General features: G+C 35.5%; 1 protein-coding gene and 1 pseudogene across 10 annotated transcripts; both read left to right on the forward strand.

Moving 5' to 3' along the window:
• The first annotated feature begins 1,350 nt into the window (after nt 1-1,350).
• LOC147564847 (uncharacterized) lies at nt 1,351-9,505 on the forward strand (annotated as a pseudogene). The gene is made up of 4 exons (XR_015228273.1): nt 1,351-1,922; nt 2,581-5,162; nt 5,448-5,520; nt 9,330-9,505. The product of XR_015228273.1 is annotated as an uncharacterized LOC147564847 (transcript).
• A 3,419-nt stretch (nt 9,506-12,924) lies between these two features.
• Nucleotides 12,925-19,683, forward strand: LOC147564848 (guanosine nucleotide diphosphate dissociation inhibitor 1-like). Of its 9 annotated transcripts, none has more exons than XM_086650609.1 (13): nt 12,925-13,110; nt 13,750-13,812; nt 13,912-13,995; nt 14,184-14,291; nt 14,809-14,920; nt 15,093-15,173; nt 15,257-15,319; nt 15,444-15,579; nt 15,656-15,780; nt 15,907-16,117; nt 16,186-16,260; nt 16,405-17,005; nt 18,329-19,683. In XM_086650609.1, exons 4-9 carry the CDS (start codon nt 14,263-14,265, stop codon nt 15,658-15,660), a joined length of 426 nt encoding a protein of 141 aa, XP_086506735.1. In that variant the 5' UTR covers nt 12,925-13,110; nt 13,750-13,812; nt 13,912-13,995; nt 14,184-14,262; the 3' UTR covers nt 15,661-15,780; nt 15,907-16,117; nt 16,186-16,260; nt 16,405-17,005; nt 18,329-19,683. The 9 variants fall into 9 exon arrangements, with proteins under 9 accessions (XP_086506735.1, XP_086506744.1, XP_086506751.1 ...); XM_086650618.1 differs by having other exon boundaries at nt 16,405-16,530; XM_086650568.1 differs by having other exon boundaries at nt 12,947-13,110; nt 15,444-15,545.
• Nucleotides 19,684-24,974: the final 5,291 nt, after the last annotated feature.

Consider the following 24,974-nt stretch of genomic DNA (forward strand, 5'->3'; position numbering starts at 1 on the left):
CACATTCCCAACTACTGTTTAGATCGCGAGAATGCAGGGAGAAATATATATATAACAAATCTGACATATAATTTATATAGTTTAAGTAAAATGATATAACAGGACTTTCGTACAAAATAACATTCTTATTCGTATACAAACCAAACAACAAGTTAGGAATCTATCAGGAATGAAATTCCTATTCCTGATCGAATCAAACATTAAACTAAAATAATTTGATTCTCGCGAATCACGGGAATGTGATTTCCAGGAATGACATTCCATTCCCGCGCGCCAAACATAACCTTAGTTATTGTGGGCGAAGTATTTCGCAAGCTTGACTTGGTCAATCTCTTATGACCAAGATTACTAAAGACTACTATTTTTTAGAGTTATTTTATTGTGGGCAAAGTATTTCGCAAGCTTGACTTGGTCAATCTCTTATGACCAAGATTACATAAAAACACTAGATCAAATTTTATGTGGCAATCAATTTGATGTAAAACATTAGATCAAGAGACAATTTGGAGTACCATAATAGGTTGTTGGGAGATTTTAAAAGGCCTCCCCGTTTTTGTTAATAGTTTCGTTGACTTAGTAAAAAACTTTTGACTTAGCTTGGTTAAAGGGTCCCCCTCTTTGAATGGGTGAAAAAAACCCCTTTAAAGGTGTATTTCACCCACATTTTCTCTCCACCATTTAACCACGCCACATCATCATCTTCTCCGGCGGGGTTGCCTGCCGGCCAAACTTCCGGCCGGCGACCTTCAAATTTTTTTTTTTTATTCTCTCTCTCTCTCTCTAAAAACAATTTTTTTTTCTAAACTCTCTCTCTCTCTCTCTACAGATCTAGAGAGAGTCCATTGAAGGTCTGCGAACAGACCCTTTGAGGTCTGTTCACAGACCCATTCAAAAGGTCTGTTCGCAGACCTTCAATGGACTCTCTCTAGATCTGTAGAGAGAGAGAGAGAGTTTAAAAATAAAAATAAAAAAAATTGTTTCTAGAGAGAGAGAGAATAAAAAAAAAAATTTGAAGGTCGCCGGGCGGAAGTTCGGCCGGCGACCCTGCCGGAGAAGATGATGATGTGGCGTGGTCAACAGCACCGGTCTTGGGTTAAGTTTGACCTAACGGCGTTAACTTTGCCGTTAGGTCAAATATTGATGAAGGAGGTGCTCTTTTGTAGAGGGGGGCCTATATCCAAATGGGTTATAATGAGGGGCGCTTTTAGCGGGGAGGCCTTTTAACAAAAACAGGGGGCCTTTTAAAATTTCCCTAGGTTGTTTCTTTCAAGCACAGGAAAGTGTGAGTGGGTGCTACTAGAGATTTAGGAATAGATGGGCTTTAATGTCCCTTATGATGGCCTTAATACGGTTCTTACATCCATGTCATGTGATTGCCTTTATGTCCCTTATAAATGGGCTTTAGTGCCCAAGGTGTCTTTGAGAAGGTAGTTATCGAATTTTTCTAAAATTCATGATGTAATATGTTTATGATGTATCCATGTCATGTGATGTTGTAATCAGGGGCGGATCTATTAAGAGACCAGGCCGGGCAGCTGCCCGGCCTGGATTTTGTAATTTTCCAACAATAGTAGGGGTAGTTCTGTATTTTCGTCATGTTTTAATTCTTACCTCTAGGGTCTGTACGAGTTTTAGGTTTTGGAAACTTAGGCTTTTGGAAGGTTGGTTGAGATTCTTAGAAATCACTAAGAAGAAGATTGAATCCTAAGGATTCGGATTTCAGACTTGAGAAACCTATAAAAGTAGGAATTTCTTGATAATTTGATTCAAAGGAGCAGCCGAGCAAGTACCACTTCCTTCAATCCTTCTTGAAGCTTTGAGTTGCAGCTTTATTCCTCTTAAGCACAAATTCGCCAGCCTCCATTAATCGTCGATTCGCCGATAATCAGTCTAGACGTCGGAGATATCAATTAGGTATCCAGGTTAGTATAATCTTAATACATTCAAAATTATCACAATTTTTTCTTTCGACTAATTAATCAAGAATTCTAGATGCGGTTTAGTTAATTATTTTGCTCAATCTTCTTATTTTGATCCAATAATGATAAGTTAGGGTTTTTTCAATTGATGCAATTTACTACTTCCTTTATGAATTAGATTAAGTTAGGGTTTTGTCAATTGATGCAATTTACTCAATCTTCTTAATTCTTATGATAAGTTAGGGTTTACTCAATCTTCTTTTGATAAGATTACTGTTCTTATGTTAAGGATTATGTTAGGGGTTTTGCAATTGATTAAATTATTGCTTCTGATAATAATATGTTATGGTTTAGCCAATTGATATAGTTTACTGGTTTCAATTTAGTACTATTAAGAACAAATTTTTAGTCATTAAATTAACAAATTCACAATTATCATATAAGTATATAACCCACAACTTATCAGATGTCGAAATACAATTACCCCATTAAATTAACAAATTAGTCATAGTTCAGTAGAATGAATACACAAATTATTCATAGTCAACTAGAATTACAAATCATTCCTAATCAACTATTTTTTTGTCAATTCTGCTTCAGTCTCTAATAAATTGAAAGCAAATCTTGAATAAATAAACTAATTCTAAATTTTTTCTTTTAGATTTCTAAGGAAAAATGTCTGAAGTTCCTCAAGTTAGAAAAAAGAGGAAGACAATTCACTCGTATTTCAAACCACGAGAGGACAATAAAACCAAAGAAGATGCTCATTCAACATCTGAAGTCAATGCGTCATTATCTAATGAAGAACCTCCTAATACAACAATAATTGATAATCAAAGAGTTCCGTGTGAAGTAGATGATAATCATCCAGTTGAATCTTCAAAAAATATACCTTCCACGGCTGAAGTCGATGCTCAAAGAGCTGAAGATGGAGAAACTGGTAAGCAACCAGTTGAACCTTTTAGAAATATCGAAGCTATTTCTTTTCAACGTGATCCTGGATTACGTATTCCAATATGGCAACATCCTATTAATAAACAAGATGAGGTTCGAAGAGCATATCTAAATGCTGGGCCGTATCAACCAAAACTGAATGAGTATCCACAAACTGAATTTGGAAAATCACTCCGTAGATTTCAAGCTTCGTGGTTTACTCGTTTTTCTTGGCTAGAGTATTCTCCTGCAAAAGATGCTGCATATTGTCTTCCATGCTTCATTTTTGAAACAAATCCACCAAACCGTACAGTGTTTACAATTGAAGGATTTAGAAAATGGAAGAGAGTTAATGATGGGAATAAATGTGCGTTCTTAAGACATATGGGAGAACATGATTCTTTGCACATGATGGCAGTAAGAGCTTGTAAAGATTTAGAAAATACATCTCGGCATATCGACAAGTTAATTAACATACAATCTAAGGAAGAGGTTAAGAAAAATCGGTTAAGGCTCAAGACAACAATTGATTGTTTACGATATCTTGCATATCAAGCATGTGCATTTAGGGGTCACGATGAATCTGCAAATTCATCAAATCGTGGCAATTTTATTGAATTGATAAAACTTTTGGCTACGGTAAATGATAAAATTGCAGAAGTTGTCTTAGAAAATGCTCCAGGAAATGCCAAATATACATCTCCTAAGATTCAGAAAGAGATATTGTCCATCCTTGCTAGCAAAGTAAGGAATAAGATTCGTGAAGAAGTTGGGACTAAAAAATTTTGCATTCTTGTTGACGAAGCACAAGATGAGTCTTATAAGGAGCAAATGGCCATTGTTTTACGATTTGTTGATGATGATGGTTCCATCAAAGAAAGATTTTTTGATGTTTTGCATGTGAAAAATACCACCGCATTGACTCTCAAGAAAGTCATATCTGATGTCTTTATTCATCATGACCTTCACATTGACGATATGCGGGGTCAAGGGTATGATGGTGCTAGCAATATGCGGGGGGCATTTAACGGTCTGCAAGCATTATTTCTTAAAGACTGTCCAACTGCATATTATGTGCATTGCTTCGCACACAGATGACAACTAGCATTAGTTGGAGCTTCTAAAGAAGTAGGTGCTATTTGGCGATTCTATTCAAAATTAAATGCAATTGTTAATTTTGTTTGTGCTTCTTCTTTGCGGCAAGATGAGTTACATTCTTCTCATTTGGCTGAAATCGATAAAATGTTGGCTACCGGTGAGCTTGAGACGGGTAAAGGAGTCAACCAAATGGGTAACCTGCAAAGACCTGGAGCTACTCGTTGGAGTTCTCATTTTGGTTCTGTTAAAAGCTTAATTGTTATGTTTGGTGCAACTTGTGCAGTTACTAAGGAAATTATGGAAACCACGACAAATATCGCTTTACGTGGGGAATCTCAGGGTCTTTACCTTGCTATAACATCGTTTGAGTTCGTTTTTATACTACACTTAATGAATAAAATTATGGGAATCACGGATATACTTTGTCAAGCCCTTCAACAAAAGTTTCAAGATATTGTCAATGCAATGAATTTGGTAACAACTACAAAAGTACTTCTTCAGAAATTAAGAGAGGATGGTTGGGAGACTTTTATAGAAAATGTCGAGTTATTTTGCACGAAACATGATATTGTAGTACCAGATATGAATTCTCGTTATCTTGTAGGCACCCTTCGTTCTTCTCAACAACGTGACTTTATTACAGTGTCACATCACTATCGTGTTGACTTGTTTAACGCGGCAATAGATTTTCAATTGGTAGAGTTAAATACAAGGTTCACTGAGAGCACAATGGAACTTTTGGTTCTTAGTTCAGCTTTAGACCCCACAGATACTTACAAGTCGTTTAAGGCAGACAATATTATCAGACTTGCTGAAAAATATTATCCACAAGATTTCAACAACCAAGAGATAATTATTTTGAATTCTCAATTACTACATTATGAACTTGATGTGCTTAAACATCCTGACTTTCAGGATATGTCTACTGTTTTACAGTTATGTCTTGGTTGTTGAAACAAAAAAATCGGAGACCTATTATCTTATTCATAGACTAATTTGTCTAGTGTTAACTTTACCTGTTTCTACTGCAACTACTGAACGATCATTCTCGGCAATGAAACTTATCAAGACAAAACGTCGCACCAAAATGGAAGATGATTTTCTTAGAGATTGCATGATTATTCATATTGAGAGAGAACTTGCTGAAGGAATTGATTCTGATTCAATAATAGATGATTTTTATGCTTTGAAGGATCGTAGGGCACAACTCAAGTAACACGGTTTTATGCATCTGAGTGATGATCTTATGACAATTGGATAGTATTTGTTTATCTTTTGAGTGTCTTGCAAATATTTTGAGTATTTTTTTTAGTCTTTCAAGTATTTTGTTTATATTTCGAGTATTAAGCATATCTTTAAAACACTATGATCAATAAATTATTACTGCTTATTTTTTTGTGTTGTTTTTAATTTAGTCATTAATTCTTCTTCTCATATTTAGTTTGTGAAGTTAAACTCTTATTTCTATTTATTTTAGGATATGCGCTATTTTGGCAGGTACCAAATTGAACAACTATCATACTTTCTTAAACGTGGATATATGACGGAAGACTATCTTCATTCTCAATAGGTAATCCCTTCTTTATTTATTTTCTGAACTATTTACATGTTTAAATAGGAAAATCAACTGCGCGCCTGATAATGTAGTAACGTATTCAATAAAATTAGTTTTGGAAGTAGTAGATGCATCCAAAGTACATAATAGGTTATGTAGTAACTTCCTCCCAAATTTTTTTTGTTAACTTTAAGTTAAGGGTCTGCCCTCCTGGACCCAAAATCCTGGTTCCGCCCCTGGTTGTAATGACTCTTAAGTTCATATCGCAAAACAAAAAAAATGTCATTGCAAGGGGTTCAACAAAAAATAATAAAACTCATTTTGAATGTAAGTTAGTCTAATGTCTGTACGGCGGGAAGTTAATAACATTTTTTTAGAATTAAAAATCTAGAGTCTCTAAAGTAGTAGGACACGAAGTTGATACATTTTTTTTTAATTAACTTTTTTTTTCTGCTGACCTGTTGAAATTCTCGAGTCACCAAAGTACTCAATATTTTAGCAAACCGAATTCTCCATAGTTTGTACTATCTGATAAAAAATGTTTTGTAAACAGATATATACATTGTTAACGTACTAGTTGTAGCGCCCCTTCCAAAGAAATACACAAATTTTTCTAGTATCAGATTTCGAACCCTGCAGTGTTAAAGCGTGCCTTTCTAAAATCCACAATCCTTCGATCGAAATTATAGTCGAAATAATGGAGAAAATGTAAGGAGTCAAAGGACGAGGCAAACCGATCCAGACAGTTACTAGTTATATACTTATATTTCTTCTATGGCAAATCTGAGTCGATTTTAAAAAATTCGATATAAGAAAAGCCCAAAATTTGGGCCCAAATACGAAAAAACACCCACTCGGGAATAATAATGTAAAAAAACCAATTTTAAACTGTTGACAACACTTTTGAAACTGTTGACAACACTTTTGAAAATGGTGACAACACTTTTGAAACTGTTTGACACATCTACAAAATTGTTGAGAGCAAACTATGATTTGTTCAGAAATTTTTAAAAATGTTTCGGTAAAACTGTATTTTTACAAAATAGATTTTTTTTACATTATTATTCAGATTTGGGTCTAATTTCTTATTACTCCCAAATTTTGGGTTTTATAAGGCCGCGGCTTTGGGGAATAAAGAATAATCTCCGGGGAATAAATTCTCTAGGGAGTCCATGTTTTTTTGTACATTCTCGAGGGAATATTTTATTTTAGCCAAAAATTCATTTGATCTAACAATGCCCCCTAATCTTCATCTTCTTTATTCCCTTCACAACCACAAGTTTACACCACCACCATTGCCTTTCCTCTCTTTCCACTCTTCTCATCTTTAACTCACTGTGACCCTATATCTCTCTTTCTCTCTCTCTCTCTTTCTCTCTCTTGTTGCTTTCATTTTTCTACATATCTCTCATTATCTCTCTCTCTCTCTCAATGACTATCTCTATGTGGTTCACACTCTAGATCTCACTCTCTTTCATTGTAGATCACTCCCGTTATTTATCTCGGTGTATCCATTTCTTTATCTTTCTCGCGGTCTCTCTCTCTCTCTCTCTCGGTCTGTTTGGAAATAACAGAGTTCGTAGTCACGAAACGTTTTGTAGTCACAAAATGTTTTGTAGCCACGAAATGATCATGGCCACAAAATATTTTGTGGCCACGAAACGTTTTGTAGCCACGAAATGGTCATCGCCACGAAATGGTTATCGCCACAAATCGTTTTGTAGACACGAAATGTTTTGTGGCCACGAAATCATCGAGGAAGATCTCACCAGTAACCCACTTCGATGTCAAATTCCGACGAAGTGAACAATTTCCTTTGTTGGAACAGTGTCTGTGCGAGAGAGAGAGAATTGAGAGGTTGATTGAGAAACAATGAGAGATTAAGAGAAAAATAGTGAGAGATCGAGAGACATAGATAATGAGAGTAATAGAGAGATGGTGAGAGAGAGAGAGAGAGAGAGAGAAGATGAAGATTAAGAGGCAATGTTTGATCAACCCAATTTTTGGACTAAAAGAAAAATATGTCCATGAATCAATATTTATTTACTAAATTTTTATTCCTCGGAGAATTTTCTTTATTCCCCAAAGCCGCGACCTTTTATAATTATCCTCTCTTTAGAAATAGTGTTAACTTCTTAAATTCTTCAAAAAAAAGAAATAGTGTTAACTTCTTAAATTCTTCAAAAAAAAGAACTTCTTAAATTGTAAATAGTAGTACCCCACTCTCTCTCTCCGGCCCTCCATCTTATTCTAGCTTAACTGCTTAGTTTAGAGCAACTCCAATGGCAGTCTGTCTTAGGCCGAAAAAACCATTTTTTTACCCAAAAATTTCAGCCTCACCCCAGCCTCAAAATTTTAGCTCCAACCCCAGCCTCTCTTGAGGCCGAAAATTTGTTTATGTAGGAAATGTGTGTGTGGCGTTTTTGTTGGTGTGCGAGAAACGTGTGTGGTTTTGTGTATATACAAAACACGTGTTTGAACTAGTTTTGAAATAATATTTTTTTTTTCAAGGTTAAAAAAGTATTCGTGGACCGACACTTTCATGGGATGTATTTTAATTATTAATGTGTAAGTTTTTTTAGAATTAAAAAAAATTAAAACTAATTATATTTAAAAAAAAAAAAAATTGGAGAAGATCCTGTCCAACGGCCAAAATCATCCCCAACATGACCGTTGGTATGTTGGGGATCTTCAGTCGCCCCAGTCGACTGGCGTTGGAGTGCATGCGCCCGGCCCACGTTGGAGCTGCTCTTGGACTAGACATACCCATACGGGCCATACCCTTTCAACAAAAAAAAAAGGGTTTTTTGAGCTTACCCCCTCATCACTAATTGGTAATTGAGTTTACCCCCCTCGATAATGGGTAATTGAGCTTTCCCCCTTAGACTTACTATTATTGACAAAAACACAAAGGTTGTGTTTGTTGTACGTGAAATAATTGTGACTACCAAGAACAATTTTTCTTCAATATGATTCCTAGTAGAGATTTCACCTTACTTTATTGTTTGATTTGGTCGGGAATATGATTAGTAAAGATTGATTTTGGTTGTAATTTGTAATTTTAGTCCCATGCCAAACATGTCCTTAGTAGTTTTGCTAAAAATACTAAATTTAAGGGGGTAAGTTCAATTACCAATTACTAAAGGGGGTAAACTCAATTACCAATTAGTTTTAAGGGGGTAAGCTCCAAAAACCTAAAAAAAAAGAAGAAGAAAGAATTGCTTAAACATACTATTTCAGAACCCCAAACCTAAGCAAAAGCTTAAAAGAGTTGTCTAGGGTTCTGTTTATCTAAAAATGTTTGAATAGTGAACAATGTTTTTACCAGAAAAAGTCCTAAGGAAAAAAGCTCGTTGATCTCAAAGATTTTATTGTTTTTTCTTCTTCAACGGTTCTGCAAACCCAAATATTCCTTCCTTTCTAAATTTTTTTAATCTTTCTTCTACTGATTCTCTCTCTCTCTCTCTCTCTAGAGTAACAAAAATATTCACTTTCTAATCAAACATTCCAAACTTTCTGTTTAGGGTGAGATTGAAAAAAAGTAATCTTTCTTTTCCACAGTGAGTGAAAAAAGTAAACTTTCTGATGAAGTTTCAATTCTTACTCTCAATTTTCTAGTAGTTTCCTAATTTGAATCTGGGCTTTGATTTTCCATCCGATTTCTTAAACTTTTCGTCAATAAATATCGAATTTTTGTATCAAAATCAGAAAAGAGAAAAAGGTGTTCACTGAAATGACGACTCCGTTTGCCCCTGCTATTGCTATTGTTAGTGTGATTGTTTTCTTAGGAGTGTTATCATGCATTATTAGTCGAATCTGCTCAGGAACAAGTTGGGGAGAAAGTAAATGTTCATCTTGCATTGATGGAGGAATTGATCCTCCATTATCATCATCATCACCACCACCACCACCACCATCACAAGAACCACCATCATCACAAGAACCATCAAATGTTCTTCCTTCAGATGCAGTTCCAGTTGAAATCCATGAAGAATCAAAAGAATCAGAACCAAAAAATCAAAACCCACATGCATCAGCAGATTCTAAATAATGGGCTCTTAATATTTTTGTTCTCTCTCTCTTCAATTTTGTTTAATTATCTAGTTTTTTTCTTCTTCTTCTTTCTGGGATTTTCACCATTAATGAATTAGCTCTAAATATACCATAATACTAACTGATTTATGGAACTTTCCTGATGATTAATGATAATATTTATTGATAGATTAATGGGTTTTTGTTGGTTTAATCTTTATGATTGATTTTTAGATTAAAGTTTGAAAATTGAAACATCTTTGTTCTCAATCTCTTCTTTAAAATCTGATTAATAAATAAAGGGACATTCCTCGTTTGGGTATGAAAAACCCTCAGCTTCCAGGGTTTAAAGGTCATATCAAATCGGGATTCAAACTAAGAATAACTTTTCTCTTCCCCAATTGTTATTACACTTCTATATTTTTTACTTTTATTTTACTCCTCACTTATCCACCGTTAGATCTTGTTGTGGGTCATATTAAAGATCTTTCTCTTGGCAATAAGGGTCCTCACTCATAGACTAAAATAATGCCCAAGAATTTTAGTTTCTAAAGGGGGTTGTTTGGTGGGAGATATAGAATGGAGTTATCAGAAGTCACATCCTCCAACAAAGTTACGTATTCCATATTAGATCACCAATTGCATTCTCTTTCGTCTTTTAATTTTCGGGGAAAGCCCCGTTGCTCATTAGCTAGGATGGAGAGCACCCCATCCACAAGATTAGAGTCAGATGTTCATCGAATGTAGGAAGGGAGACCGCTCCTCAGGGGCGTGGGTGAGGGAGTGCCACAGGTGCGGCCGCACAGGGCCTCCCTCACCCTAAGGGCCCCTTTTTAGTAAGAGTAAGGAAAATAACAAAAAGGTGTGAGCGTAGTTATGTAGCAAGTATTGATGGCCGGCAAGTTGGTATGTGGTTAGTTTTAGTGCAGCAGGCGTTCCGTTCGAATCCCACTACGTTCTTTTACATTTTAAATGAAAACTCTCTGGGCACTAAGTTATCTTGCAACCATCTATATTAACTATTTCATGAAATTTGGGGGTTTAAACCACTTATTAAGTCACACTTTTATTCCGTGGAAAAATAATTATTTTACACAAACTTTTCTCGACAACTTATAGGTTTATTAATTTCACTATGAAATATACACTTTTTTTTTGTTCTGAAACTATGGAATATACTTGTTTTTATGTATGTATTAATGCAAAAACTATTGTTTATTATCTATTTGAATCGCATAATTATTTTGTTATATGAATACTTTTCAAAATTCTTATTGCTGAATATCAATTATATAATCGTGACTACCTATTGTAGTCGTCTAGCAGAGAATATAATTTTGATACATTATTGCATTTCAATTTTTGTAAGTAAATTAGTTACGCAAGTAATACATTCATGCATAAATTCTTACATGATATTTATTTATATAATGGTCAAATTGTTCCATAACTATTTTTTTATATTATATGTCTCAAACAAATTATTTGTCAGAGGACCCGATCAAAATCTCGCACCGGACCTCCAAAATCTCAGCCACGCCACTGCCGCTCCTATATATACCTAAAAGTTAGTGGATGGGATATTTACACAAAGAAATACCATTTCTTGAAAACCATACATAATTGTTGGAGTTAATGACGTCAATGTCCATGTGCCAGATGAACGCAAGGATATCTCTACCATCGGACTCCTATATCATGTCAACCCCAACAATGAGGCGGAGGTCTTTCTTCTCCTTATTTAGGTTAAACTGGATATGAATTAGTTTTTCAACAAAACGAAGTTTCCATCACGTCCTAAGAATAAATCCCTTTGGCTAATGCTCGCCGGTAGTCGGTAGACCCTTTTTATCGCGTGAGTATAGCCTTTAAAGCAGCAGTGAGAATTTGATTACAAGATTGTTTTGCAAGCCAAACATACCCTAAGATGTTTGTGTAATTTTATAGGTAAGAAGACGAAAATACCCTCACTTATATATCACTGAAGTAAAACTGAAGGATTCGTTCCGACAGGGGCAAGGAACGTGGTCTTTCTGACTGGAGTAGGAGTACTACAGGACTTCTCTCCTCTCACACTTTCCCTCTCTCTCTCTATAGTGTATAGATTTTAGGAGGAGTTTCTCTCTCTAGAATTTGAAAAGTCCATGTGATGAAAGAGAACAGTTTTTGTCGGTTAATAGCAGTCGTTAACAGATGAAACCAGGTACGAGTAAACATCACCTCAAACAAAAGAAGATCTTCATGTATCCATTTTCAAATCTCTAGATATGATGATGATGATGATGATTTCAAGTCAAACAAACTCAGTTTTTCAGAAGTTTGTACTAACGACACCTATCAATCTTTGAGAATTAACAACTCATTACATAAGGGTATATAATTTCCATTTTCCACTTTATTTTCCAAGACTCTGTGGAGATACAATAAACATAAAAAAAGAGATAATATGAAGATGAATCAAGATCCATCAATTATATAAGTATTGATTATATAAGTATTGTAACGGTATGAGTTAAGATATATTTTGAGTCCTAAAAAGCCATAAGACAATCTCGAAAGGATATCTTAGAGGAGTATTTAAATATATCTAATCTATATTTACTTTATTCTCGACGGTCGCTTCGTGGAAACAAGAGAAATTTGTTGACTTTAACCTTCCGTGTTCCCCTTAAATGTGTGACCCATTCATTAGTTGTCACTTGTCGAGCCTTATTTCTCCTTCAATTAATTTCTACTTATCTCTACACTAATTACCCTTAATTTTCTTTCAACTTTATCTTCCTCATTTTCTCCGTTACTTTGTAGTACACATTTATTACTTGTCACTTGAATCAACGTTCTTGTTCTTTGGTTTATGTTCGAGTGAGGCCTATTCAGTACTCAAGCTGAACTTGACTTGTCATTGGAGAAAGATAGTAACTACAACTCAAATGCATCAGATAATTACAAGATAACAAAACAGGATATGCAATTGGACCTCTATCTCGCACCGTGTGCCACTAGTGTCGATGTACTGAATATGATAAAGGGAAGTTCTTTCTTAAGACAAATTTCTCTCTCTAAAGTTCCTCTTTCATAGATTTCTCTGTAGAGTTTGTTGAACATGAAATTTAGTTTTATACTAAAACATAATTAAGGAGATCAAGATGTTTGAAGAGGAACATGTTACATATTGATAAAGAGAGTTGAAGTTTAGGGAGGGGTAGTTTTGGAAAAGAGAGGAACACGTGTGCTTTTCCATGAGAAATCCTTGATGTAAGGGGGTAAACTTAAATTAATGAGGGGGTAAACTCAAATTAATTAGGGCGGGTAAAAATAACTGTCTTTAACGATAATTTCGTGAAAGCCCCGGTGGAGACTTGATCCCCCTTTTTACCATCAACATAAGAACCATCCTCTTGCTTCCTTCATTCTCCTTTCTCTTTCTAGATCTTTCTCTGTTTCTCTATCTAGATTTTCCCCCGCAACAACTCGTTATTGTCTCAAATGGATGAAGAATACGACGTTATAGTCCTAGGAACCGGTCTCAAAGAATGCATCCTCAGCGGTCTTCTCTCTGTCGATGGATTCAAAGTAATCAAATAACTTTTAATAATTGAATCGTAATTTCGATCACATTGTGATTAATTCTGCAATTTTAGTTTCATTGAGCTGTTTTTATCGATCATAAGATCGTTCTGATTTTTCTTAGTCATAAATAGAGTAATCTCGATTTTAGAATTTGGTGGAGTTTGTGTTTCTTAGTCATATCTAAAATCTAACTAGAGGTGTGAATTGACTCACTTCAGGATTTTAGAATGTTTATTTTTGTCAAATTTCGCCCCCCATATGTCCGATTGGGTTGATTTTGGTCCTTATGATCGTACTACAATTCAGATAATGGAAGAAAAAGTTTATTTTAGATACTGTTCTTTTCTCCATTGGACGAACCTAATATGTCTGAATATGAATTGTCGGGCTAAAATAGACCCAGAATGAATGAAATTAGTCATTGAGACGAGCAAGACATCACTAATCAGATAAGAACAAATATTATGAGATGTGACTACAATGAATTTGGATGTCGAGTCAGATTTCATACTTGACTTGAAAAAGAACCAATTAGATTCCAAAATATTTGCTCATGGTGAAAAAGAAGTGATGATATTCCAAAAGTCTATCTCTCTCTCAAAGTTAGCTTTGAATTCATCAAATTATGTCATTTTGAAATAGGTACTACACATGGACAGGAATGACTATTATGGAGGAGAATCAACCTCTCTCAATCTCATTCAGGTAATAATATTGTAGTATTTGTAAATATAGCTTTTCCTTTTTGTTTCACAACCAAAATCTATTTATTTTGTTATTCTAATTTGTCGATATTGATTATAGATGTGGAAGAAATTTAGAGGCATTGACAATCCTCCTGAAAATTTGGGTTCAAGCAGGGAGTACAATGTTGATATGATACCTAAGGTACAAAATTTTACGAACTCTATATCGCCATTCATAGACTATATAGAGGCAGAATCAGGATTTCAATTTAGATTCTAGACCCAACCTGATTTCTAGGCTTTAGGAAATAGGTCAGAAGTCCATAAGTATATCGTTTTCGTAGTTTTAACTACGTTCAAGTGTTAATGTATCGTTTTGGTGGGTGGTAGTTTATGATGGCGAATGGTACTTTGGTTCGAGTTCTCATCCATACTAATGTCACAAAGTATCTGAATTTCAAAGCTGTTGATGGTAGTTTTGTATACAACAAAGGAAAGGTAAGTTCTTAATCTAACCAATCAAGAACTCTAGTATTCCTTTCGCAACGGGCCGTTCCGTGGCCTCACAACCTATTTACATGGTGCATGGCGAGGAGGTGGTGGGGGGTTGGCACGGCACAAACCTGCCGAGCATAGCCAACCATGTAGGCACGGCATGGCCCGTTTACGGGCTGGACAATTGAACTAATAAAACCCACAAAGTACCAGCTACTGATGTAGAAGCATTGAAATCTCAATTAATGGGACTGTTTTAAAAGCGTCGAGCTCGGAAGTTTTTCATCTATGTTCAAGACTATGAAGAGAATGACCCAAAATCTCATGAAGGATTAGATCTCAACAAAGTTACAGCAAGAGACGTTATTTCGTACTTCTCTCATCTTCTTCTTTTGTTCTTCCTCCATTTCTGTTTGTCAACCAAATTGACTTCAACCTGCATATGCTGCTTCTCTTCTGCATTGGGTTTTCAGCCATTAATGCCTTCTTAAGATGCTCTGTAATTTCTGTCTGGATGTAGAAAGTACGGCCTTGAAGATGATACAGTCGACTTTATTGGCCACGCTTTGGCGTTGCACAATGATGATAACTACTTGGATGAACCTGCAATGAATTTTGTGAAGAGAATGAAGGTAAGAACAATATCCATTTCTTTTTACCTTAGAACAAATACGAAGATTTAGTATATTGTCTTACAAAATCAAGAACATATGTTAGTATTTAACTATCGCTAACTATAGATTGTTCTTCCATAAAGATTGTTTCACTACTAGCAATTGAATTCGTTGTTTTGTTTGGAAAAAGCTTTATGCCGAGTCGTTGGCGCGTTTTCAAGGAGGATCTCCATATATCTACCCACTATACGGTTTGGGAGAACTACCACAGGTTCGTTTCACCTATACCCTATGTCCATATGGATCTATCCAATAAAAACATTGATCTGACACGATTTGTGTCGTAAACTTCAGGGGTTTGCTCGTCTGAGTGCAGTTTACGGGGGAACCTATATGCTCCACAAGCCAGAGTGCAAAGTAGGTCTATTATGCACACTTTCCATATCAAATATAAACTTTCTCGTCCATTCTTGAATTGATACGAAAAAATTTACTAGTAGTCTAGTACTTGAGAAGCTAACGAGTAAGGCTTGAATGAAAGGTAGAATTTGATGAAAATGGAAAAGCCTATGGTGTGACATCAAAAGGAGAAACTGCTAAATGCAAGAAAGTTGTATGTGATCCTTCCTATTTGCCTGACAAGGTGATCTCTAAGGCACTCATCAAAATCCTTGACAGTACGTATTCGCCATATCCCACAAAAGGCCATTAACAATGGGACTACGAATTCTGATGTTCCATTTAATGCAACAGGTTAGAAAAGTCGGAAGAGTCGCTCGTGCTATATGCATAATGAGTCATCCTATCCCACATACAAGTGATTCTCACTCAGTTCAGGTTATTCTGCCACAGAAACAACTTGGGCGCAAATCAAATATGTACGTTTAGTTCTTCATACGATATATGGAACTTTACTATAAAAGATAACAGACACATACAACAAAATATTGTTCTGTCGGTGCGATATGACGAGGTATATTAAAACATTCTTATTGTTGATGTAGGTACCTTTTTTGTTGTTCTTATGTACACAATGTGGCTCCAAAAGGAAAATACATTGCTTTCGGTTCCACAGAAGGAGAAACCGACCACCCTGAAGTAGAACTGCAGCCTGGAATAGAGCTACTCGGACCTGTTGATGAAACATTTTTTGATATTTATGATCAATACGAACCTGCCAATAAAGATATTGACGACAATTGCTTCATATCTACTGTAAGTACAAAAATCCAAACAGAAAAAATGAAATAATTATCAAATGCTGATAATGGAATTTCTCGCAGAGTTATGATGCAACAACACACTTTGAGTCTACGGTTATGGACGTGATAGCCATGTACAACCGGATTACAGGAAAGGTAAGATAGGAAAACGAGATTCTATTTTAAACAATATACTTTAAGATCTTCAATCTTCTTAAGAACACATGTTTTTGCACTTCACATAGTAGAAACAATATGACTATCTTTTGATCTATTTAATTTTGTTGTTTCATTGCTCAGGAGCTTGACCTTACTATAGACCTAAGTGCTGCGAGCTCTTCTGCCGATGAATGAAATTCTAATGGCTTTCTCACATGCTATAACCATCAACACGACAACTCCGAACACTTTTAATTCTTCATTTTTGTTAGTCCACTCAATTCTTATTTCTCTTCTAAAACTTCCTGAATTTATTGTTCAAAACTTCATTTCTGTTAGGGTCCAGCCCACTTTAGGCCCATTATATCTTTGGGTATCTCTTACCATTGTTAGACATGGGGGAGGCTAGGAGTTGGAAAGAGGGAGGAGTCGAAAAACATAGGGAATTTTGGTCAAATGACCTTTGACCGGGTCAAATTTGTTAAAATGACCCTCATTTTGAAGTATTGGTCAAATGACCTTATTTTAGCCTTAAACTTCCGTATTTGCCCCTCACTATAAAAGATTGTCTAAATAATCTAGACTACCTAATTTCCCCAAAATCAGAGTTTACTCTCTCTCTCTAGTCGACCGGAAAAGTGAAGAACGGGACTCTCTCATCTTTCTCATTCTCGGGCAATCTCTTTGAATCGAACTCTCTCTCTCACGCAACACTCTCAATCGATCACTCTCTTTGATTCAGGTATTCCTCTATCTCTCTTAAAAATTGGGAACCCTAACCCCCAAATTTTATTTCCTAAAACCCTAGATTTTTTTTGAACAAGCTCTAATAGGGTGTTAATGGAGGCTTCTAGGGCAAAATTTGATCTTCATCTCTCACATATTGTACGCAAACATCCCCCAAATTGTTGCAGCTGTTATTGTTTTGTTACTTGTCATGGTTTCTTATCAATCTAGCTTCCATGATAGTTGGTTTAATTGATGAAGAAATACTAGGTCTTTCATACCTAGTATTCTTTATCACCATCTCCGTCTGGTTCGATTAATCTTGATTTCATACCTTCACCTAAACATAATGGTTCTTTTGCATTTGTCAATGGCATTGAGGTCATCTCTATGCCCGACTTATTCGAACCTGCAGCTATGGTTGGATTTTCGGATCATTTGATCGATCCCCAAAATACCAATTTTCAGACTATGTATAGATTGAATGTTGGTGGACAGTATATACCACCAACTAATGATTCTGGACTTACTCGTACTTGGTACGATGATTCTCCTTACTTATATGGAGCTGCATTTGGTGTTACTAGTGATGATTCTAATAAAGTAAACGTTCGGTTCCCAGTGGATATGCCTAAGTATGTAGCTCCTTATGATGTTTATAGTACGGCGAGATCTATGGGTCCAGATTCTAAACTCAACCAGAACTTCAACCTAACTTGGGTTTTCCATGAAGAAATACTAGGTCTTTCTTTTGTATACTAGTAATTAGATCTTGAGTTCCTAATTAAGATGATTGTGTATATTTATGTTGTGATAAAATTATTACTTGGGAATGAATATTTATGTGTTTATAGAGGTGTATATTAATGTACATATTAGAAATTTAAGCATGTTTAATATTGATTTGGGATTTATTGGCTAGTTTTGTGACTTAATCATTTGAGAAGCTAGAAAAGTCATCAAGGAAGGGAATTCAGTTAAGTTAGATAGTGAAAAGGAAGAAGAGTTAGAGAAGAAGAAGGATAGTTAAGTTGAAATGCTAACCCAAGGTATAGTAGAATGAATGAATGAGAAACATGAGTGCCTAAAGTGTTGGTCCAATGAAGAGAAAAAGTTTGTATTTATTATGTTAATCTAATTAAGAAGATAAACTGAAAAATGTATAATATTACTTATGATATTATATGAAGTATGGGTTAAAAAGAAAAAGTGCAATCATATCGAATTCATCTTATGTGTTTTCAATTTACATGTTAAATTCATGTCATGTTTGTATGTATTTTAGAAGTTGGTATTAATTTTAGTACGTATACATAATGAACTTATCTTTGTTTTGTAGGGTAATTCGTAATGGAATCCGTGAGCATTTGGTTATTTCATGGTGGTAAATTAGAAAATGTGAATAACGAAATAAAGTATATTGGTGGTAAACAAGCCGGAATAGTTGTATCAGGCGGGACTACACTTAGAGAATTTCGTGAAGTTGTTAAAGAAATAGTATGTGAAGATAGCACGACAAGTTTGCCAAAATTGAGTTTTATGGTTCCGGGGACGATTCAGAGTCCTTCACCTATGGAAATTCAGGTTGAGCGTGACTTCACATTTTTCTGGACACTTGTCAAAGGTAATTTCCCTAAGTGTATTCCATTGTATGTTACTATGGAAGGTGGTTCACACTCTAAAAACGTAGAAAAGGAATACCTAATACCAGAGGAAGTTCCTCAAAGAGAACAAGTGTGCTCGATAGATTTGAACATTCCATTCACTAACTATCCGACCACCTCACCAAACAGAACAGTTACAGAAGAACCTATGATCAGAAAAAGTGTTGAGGTAGGTGGAGAAGAAGAACCCGGAGATTTTAGACATGACCATTATTCTCTCGATGAAGAAGATTATGTGGTAGATTTGAGTTCTTCGGGTGTAAAGGAAGAACTCGCAGAAGAGTTAAAACCAGACATTTGTTCTAGAGAACAAGAAGACTATTTGTTTGATTTGAGTTGTTCTGAGATTTGGGAATATTCTGATGAAGATAATTTTGATGTAGGGGGTGGATCATCTGATGATGTTGAAGTACTTAGTGAAAATCCATTTGGTAGAAGTGGTTGCGAGCAGGAAAAAGTTAAAGGTAAGGAGCCTATAGAAGACTTAGGTACGGAAGATGTTGATGTGCCTATAATTGTTCCTCATTTACATGATCTACCACCACTTCCGAGTAGTTTTGAATCTATGTGTAACATCTATGAAGATGAAGACGAAGGGTCAGGTTCAGGAAAGAAAGACTTGGGTGTGAAAGTGTATGAGGTATTTAAATGCAAGAGTGCATTAAAAGATAAGATGAGTTTATGGGCTGTCAGTGATACCTCGTCAAGATCTTCCTCCATGTCTTCTACAAGCGTGTCTTCTTCATCTACTTTCTCATATTTCAACCCCATAATCTCAGAGAAGTCAACAACTGAAAACTTCAATTCCTTCTTACCCACGAAAAACTTCATCGAACCATCATCCATATCCGATGATTTAGTTTCACGCAGCAACATGTTATGCACAAGTACATAACAAAACTTAAGGTCATTTACATCTAAAAGATGTCCAAAACAACTTTCTTTGAACATTTGCTTTTGTCTATCATTTGTCAAGTTATCTTTAACATAAATCATATCCTTGATCCTTGAAATGCACGTCACTTTCGCACGAGGTGCTTCTTTAGTCTTTAATGGTAGGTTACGTGTCATCCTGCATAACAAATAAGAAATCATATTGTCAACCTCCAATTTTAGTACTAAATATAACTTACCCAAACAAAATTTAAACAAACACCATTTTACAATCAGATATTGATGTGCATTCAAACACAATAGATTCCTACGAAGAAACATGTCTAAGTGAACAATATAATAAACATGTGAAGAAGCATATATAACACAATTTCATAATTCAGCAATCTCAATGGGAGTTATCCACACTTTTCTTAAGAACAACTATGAACATTATACACACTTTGCTTAAGATCAGACCATATAGCTTTATGTATTTATATGAGTTACTTAAGATAATACAATAACAACAATATATAATGAATGTTTGTATCCAGCTATCCAGATAAAGACGAGTCTGATTTGAAGAATGCAAGACAAACATACAACACCCAAGTCTCTTTCAGAATACCTCCCTTTTCTAAACCGAGTAAACCCCATAGCTAACAAGTGATTTTCAGTCTATTTCAGATCTATATGGAGATAAATTAATCCTTAGCCTATGATATTATGCACTTGCCCGAAACAGGTCTGATGATTTATTTCTTAAACTGTGCAATGTTTGGGTTGATATAGTTTGCCTGTTTTCTTAGTTGGGGTGCTTGATTGACTCAGAGTCAATCAAGCACCCCAACTAAGAAAACAGGCAAACTATATCAACCCAAACATAACACAGTTTAAGAAATAAATCATCAGACCTATTTAGACAGTGACAGGACGGACAGTATTTAGTGTAGAAACATACAAGAAATACAAGATAAACCTTGCATTTCAGCCGTCTCTAACTCTCTTTTTCTTTTTCATAATTCTGTTAATTAAAGTCAATGACAATGCAGAGTTTAGGCTAGTATCTACACTCTCTGTATGAAGTTAAAACTCTTACGAAGGATGAGAGTACAGAGCACACTGAAGCTTAAGGATTTGACATCCTCGTAATTCACTTCCATTTCTAATCAAGTTGTCTTTCTTTCTAGTATTGACATTGAGGGAAAAAATCATATTCTCTAACTCTCTTTTTCTTTTTCATCCTTGTTATGTTCAGAAATGTTACACACCCAAAAGTGTTTTTCCCGGTTCGACAGTCATCCTTTCACATTCCTACTTTGTACTCAGTTCTTTTCTCTCAAGGGTTCTTAAGATGTCATACTAAATTTATAAATCATGTAAAATGATATTTATCTTGCGATCTAACCTTGCAAAGCCGAAATCCCCTATTTTCAGTACGTAGTGATTGTCGTTTCACGAAAGGAGGAGATTCTGTGCAGAAAATGTTAAATATCAGAATCATATTTTGTCACCATGTCAAATAGCAGTGTTTACAAACTACAAAGAGAGTCCCTTGCGAGAAATGAGAACAAACCTGTGGCTTTAGATCCCGATGTATAAGATTGTTTTGTCGAAGGATTTGTAGTCCAGTAGCTGTTGAAAAAAGAGACCATATACAATCTCAATACATAGAAATCATTTAAGATTTAAGACAAACCTATAAGATAAGAAATAAGTCAATGACAACAAAAAGAAGAAACCAAATAGGCATCTCCTGATGCATTGGCACATCGTTAACATACCTAGTTGTTGCATAAATTGCTTGGCAGTTGCTTCTGGAACTCTTTCGTGACGTTGAATATACTTAGAAAGATCTCCACCTTTACAATACTCCAATACTATATTTAATCTTCCTGGAACCTATATGATAACAATAACACACTTAACAAACACCTAATAAAACCAAACTCATCAATCAAATATAAAGCACATAATCGGACTCTTATAATAGAGGTTTAACACCAAAAGAGCAAGCAAAATCGAGGAAGTTTAGTTAGAGAACCTAATTTAGTTCTTGGGTAAATGTGTGAAATAGCGATACATACAAACACCATAGTCGGACTCATAACCCAAACTAAAGAATCCCATCACAGTGATTTGTATATCCTCTAAGTCTAAACTATACTGATTCATGTGTTTATGGCTCGGACGTCTCATATTTCCCACTTCACTAAGACAATATCAGTTTACCTAACAAACACAATAACACCAAACATGAAAATTTCAGTTGACAGGTAATGGAATCATACCCTTGTTTGTATAAATAAATGATGAATAACTATGCGAAAACATGAACAAGTGACCACTTTGTGGGCACATTAAAAGGCAAAATAGATATCAAACACTTGCCACGAAATCCTCAAAAATTTTCCTAGTTGTTCATTTCACTATTCTTGAACTTCAATCCTCAAAATTGCCAGCAAATAACATTTCTTTGTAAGCCAAAGGCAAAAGCAATCAAATTCATAGTGTTTATATGCTTAATATACTTATGAGCTGAAGTATTCAAGTTCTCACAGACATTTCATCAAGCACAATGAGTGCACATTATCTAATCTTCTACTCTTATGATCTAAACCCTAATTGAATTAGCTAAATGTGAAAGAACGAGTAGTTCAGATCAAAATAAAGGTTTTTCACATCAAAATCGACGGGAGAAAAAACCCTAAGTCCCCCATGTAATCATCAAAACGAGTGATACATACAAACAATTCAAATTTTGCCCTAGAAACCTCCATTAACACCCACAAACAACTTCTTCTATAGTAGAAAGCTTGTTCAAAAAAATCTAGGGTTTTAGGAAATAAAATTTGGGGGTTAGGGTTCCCAATTTTTAAGAGAGATAGAGGAATACCTGAATCAAAGAGAGTGATCGATTGAGAGTGTTGCGTGAGAGAGAGTTCGATTCAAAGAGAATGCCCGAGAATGAGAAAGATGAGAGAGTCCCGTTGCTTCACTTTTTCGGTCGACTAGAGAGAGAGAGAGTGTAAACTCTGATTTTGGGGAAATTAGATAGTCTAGATTATTTAGACAATCTTTTATAGTGAGGGGCAAATACGGAAGTTTAAGGCTAAAATAAGGTCATTTGACCAATACTTCAAAATGAGGGTCATTTTAACAAATTTGACCCGGTCAAAGGTCATTTGACCAAAATTCCCAAAAACATAAGAAAAGAGAGAGAAAACAAGTGAGAAGTAAAAAGAGAGGCAGACTCGGATTTCTGGGTGCAGTAACAGTTTCGAGGTCGGATTGAGGGGCAAACGGTGTCGGATTTTGCTGAAATTTTGTCAGTGTGTTCGTAACATCTTGGGCTTCTATCTGTGCGGTTGGATTATTCATTGGTTCTTTTGTGACGAAGAAATCAGAGCCTGAACAGACTACAGTTTCTGTGGTGATTTCTTTTTTCTTCTCCTGTGTTGTTCATCCACTATGTATGTGGGTATTGGTGGGTTGAAGATTTGCATTATTGCTGTGATTATCTTGTACCCTCAATTTTTATCATTATAGTGGAAGTTGTTAGGGTGGACTCCTCATAAGTCCCGTGGTTTTTACTCTTCACATCGAAGACTTTGATTTATTTTACTGCTGATTTATATTTGTGTTTGAGCTGGTGGTTTTGTGGTTTCATCTTTGGTGGATTATTTGTTGATTGTTTTTTGAGATTGATCTTGTGGTAGTTTATTCACTACCCTTTTGGGACCGTCAAGTGGTATCAGAGCAGCGTGGTTTGTTCAGCTATTGAACATGGAGAGTAGTAGTGGCAGCTCCATGGTTAAATTGACATCAACAAATTATTCTATTTGGAGACCGATGATGGAGGATATGTTGTATTGCAGAGATTTGTTTGATCCGATTGGTAGTAGTGCTAATTCTACTAAACCTGCAAAACCTGGAGATATGGAAGAAAAAGATTGGGAGAAGTTGAAAAGAAAGGCTTTGGGAACTATTCGACAATGGGTTGATCTTAGCATATTCAACCATGTTTTCAAGAGTCTGACCCGTATGATCTTTGGAAGAAGTTGGAAGGTCTTTATGAAAGGAAGACGACTCGTAATAAAGCATCGTTGATAAAGAAACTTGTTAATTTGAAATTGAAGAGTGGGAAATCTGTTTCAGAGCATCTAAGTGATTTCCAAGATATTATTAACAAGTTGACTACTATGAAGATTGTTCTTGATGATGAGTTGTAGGCTTTGTTCTTATTGAGTTCTTTACCGGATAGTTGGGAGACCTTGGTGGTGACTATTAGTAACTCTGCTCCAGATGGTACTCTTTCTTTGGATGTTATTAAAGAGTATGTTTAATGAAGAGGTTAGAAGAAAGGAGATGGGAGTTGATAATTCACAAGCTCTTGTTATTGAGAATAGAGGAAGAAGCAAAAGTAGAGGTCCTAAATTTCGTGGTAACTCTAAGGGTAGATCTAAATCCAGAGATGGGAAAGAGGTCAGAATGTGTCACTATTGCAACAAGCCTGGTCACATAAAGAAGTATTGTTATCGATGGAAGAAAGAAAAAGGTAACAAATCAGGTTCACAGAATGAGGAAGATGATAAAAATACTACAACTATTACTTCTACTGAAGATGATGCTTCATCTTTGATCAGCACTATTGGTGAGTGTCATCATGTTAATAGTTCAGATTCAGAGTAGCTTGTAGATTCAGGTGCTTCATATCATTGTGTTCCGCATAGAGATTGCTTCTTGAACTACAAAAGTGGTGATTTTGGTAGTGTCAAGATGGGTAATCAAAGCTCAGCTAGCATCGTTGGTTTGGGTGATATTCGTGTGAAGACATGTGTTGGGTGTATACTTATACTAAAAGATGTCCGTCACATCCCTGATCTACGTCTGAATTTGCTGTCTGCAAATGTCCTTGATCAAGGAGGTTTTCAGCACACTTTTGGTGGTGGTAAGTGGAAACTGTCCAAGGGTTCGATGGTAGTCGCTCGAGGTGATTTGTGTTGCTCGTTGTATAAGACATATTTGAGTATATGTTCCGGTGAGCTGAATGCAGTTGAAGAAAATGGTTCTTCTAATTTGTGGCATCGAAGACTAGGATGCATGAGTGACAAGAAGATGAAGGTTTTGGCAGGTAAATCACTCATTCCTGTTGATAAAGCTATTATTATTGACCCTTGTGACTATTGCTTGGCAGGCAAACAGCATAGAGCTTCATTTTCTAAGAAGTCCACTAAAAGGCAAGGAAAGTTGGACCTTGTATACACTGATGTTTGTGGTCCTATGGAAGTGGAGTCTATTGGTGGTAACAAATACTTTGTTAAATTTAGATGCTACTCGGAAGACTTGGGTATACATGTTGAAAGCAAAAAGCCAAGTGTTCGAGATCTTTCAGAAATTTCATGTCATGGTTGAAAGGGAGACAGGAAGAAAGTTAAAGTGTCT

The sequence above is a fragment of the Eschscholzia californica genome, unplaced genomic scaffold, assembly GCF_041429995.1.
Source record: "Eschscholzia californica isolate CP2 unplaced genomic scaffold, dmEscCali1.0.p SCAF_1, whole genome shotgun sequence".
In the NCBI taxonomy this organism is placed as follows: Eukaryota; Viridiplantae; Streptophyta; class Magnoliopsida; order Ranunculales; family Papaveraceae; genus Eschscholzia; species Eschscholzia californica.

What these genes read in the sequence shown, in the direction of transcription:
- LOC147564848 (XM_086650561.1), top strand. Translation starts at nt 18,340, where the DNA reads ATGGAATCCGTGAGCATTTGGTTATTTCATGGTGGTAAATTAGAAAAT.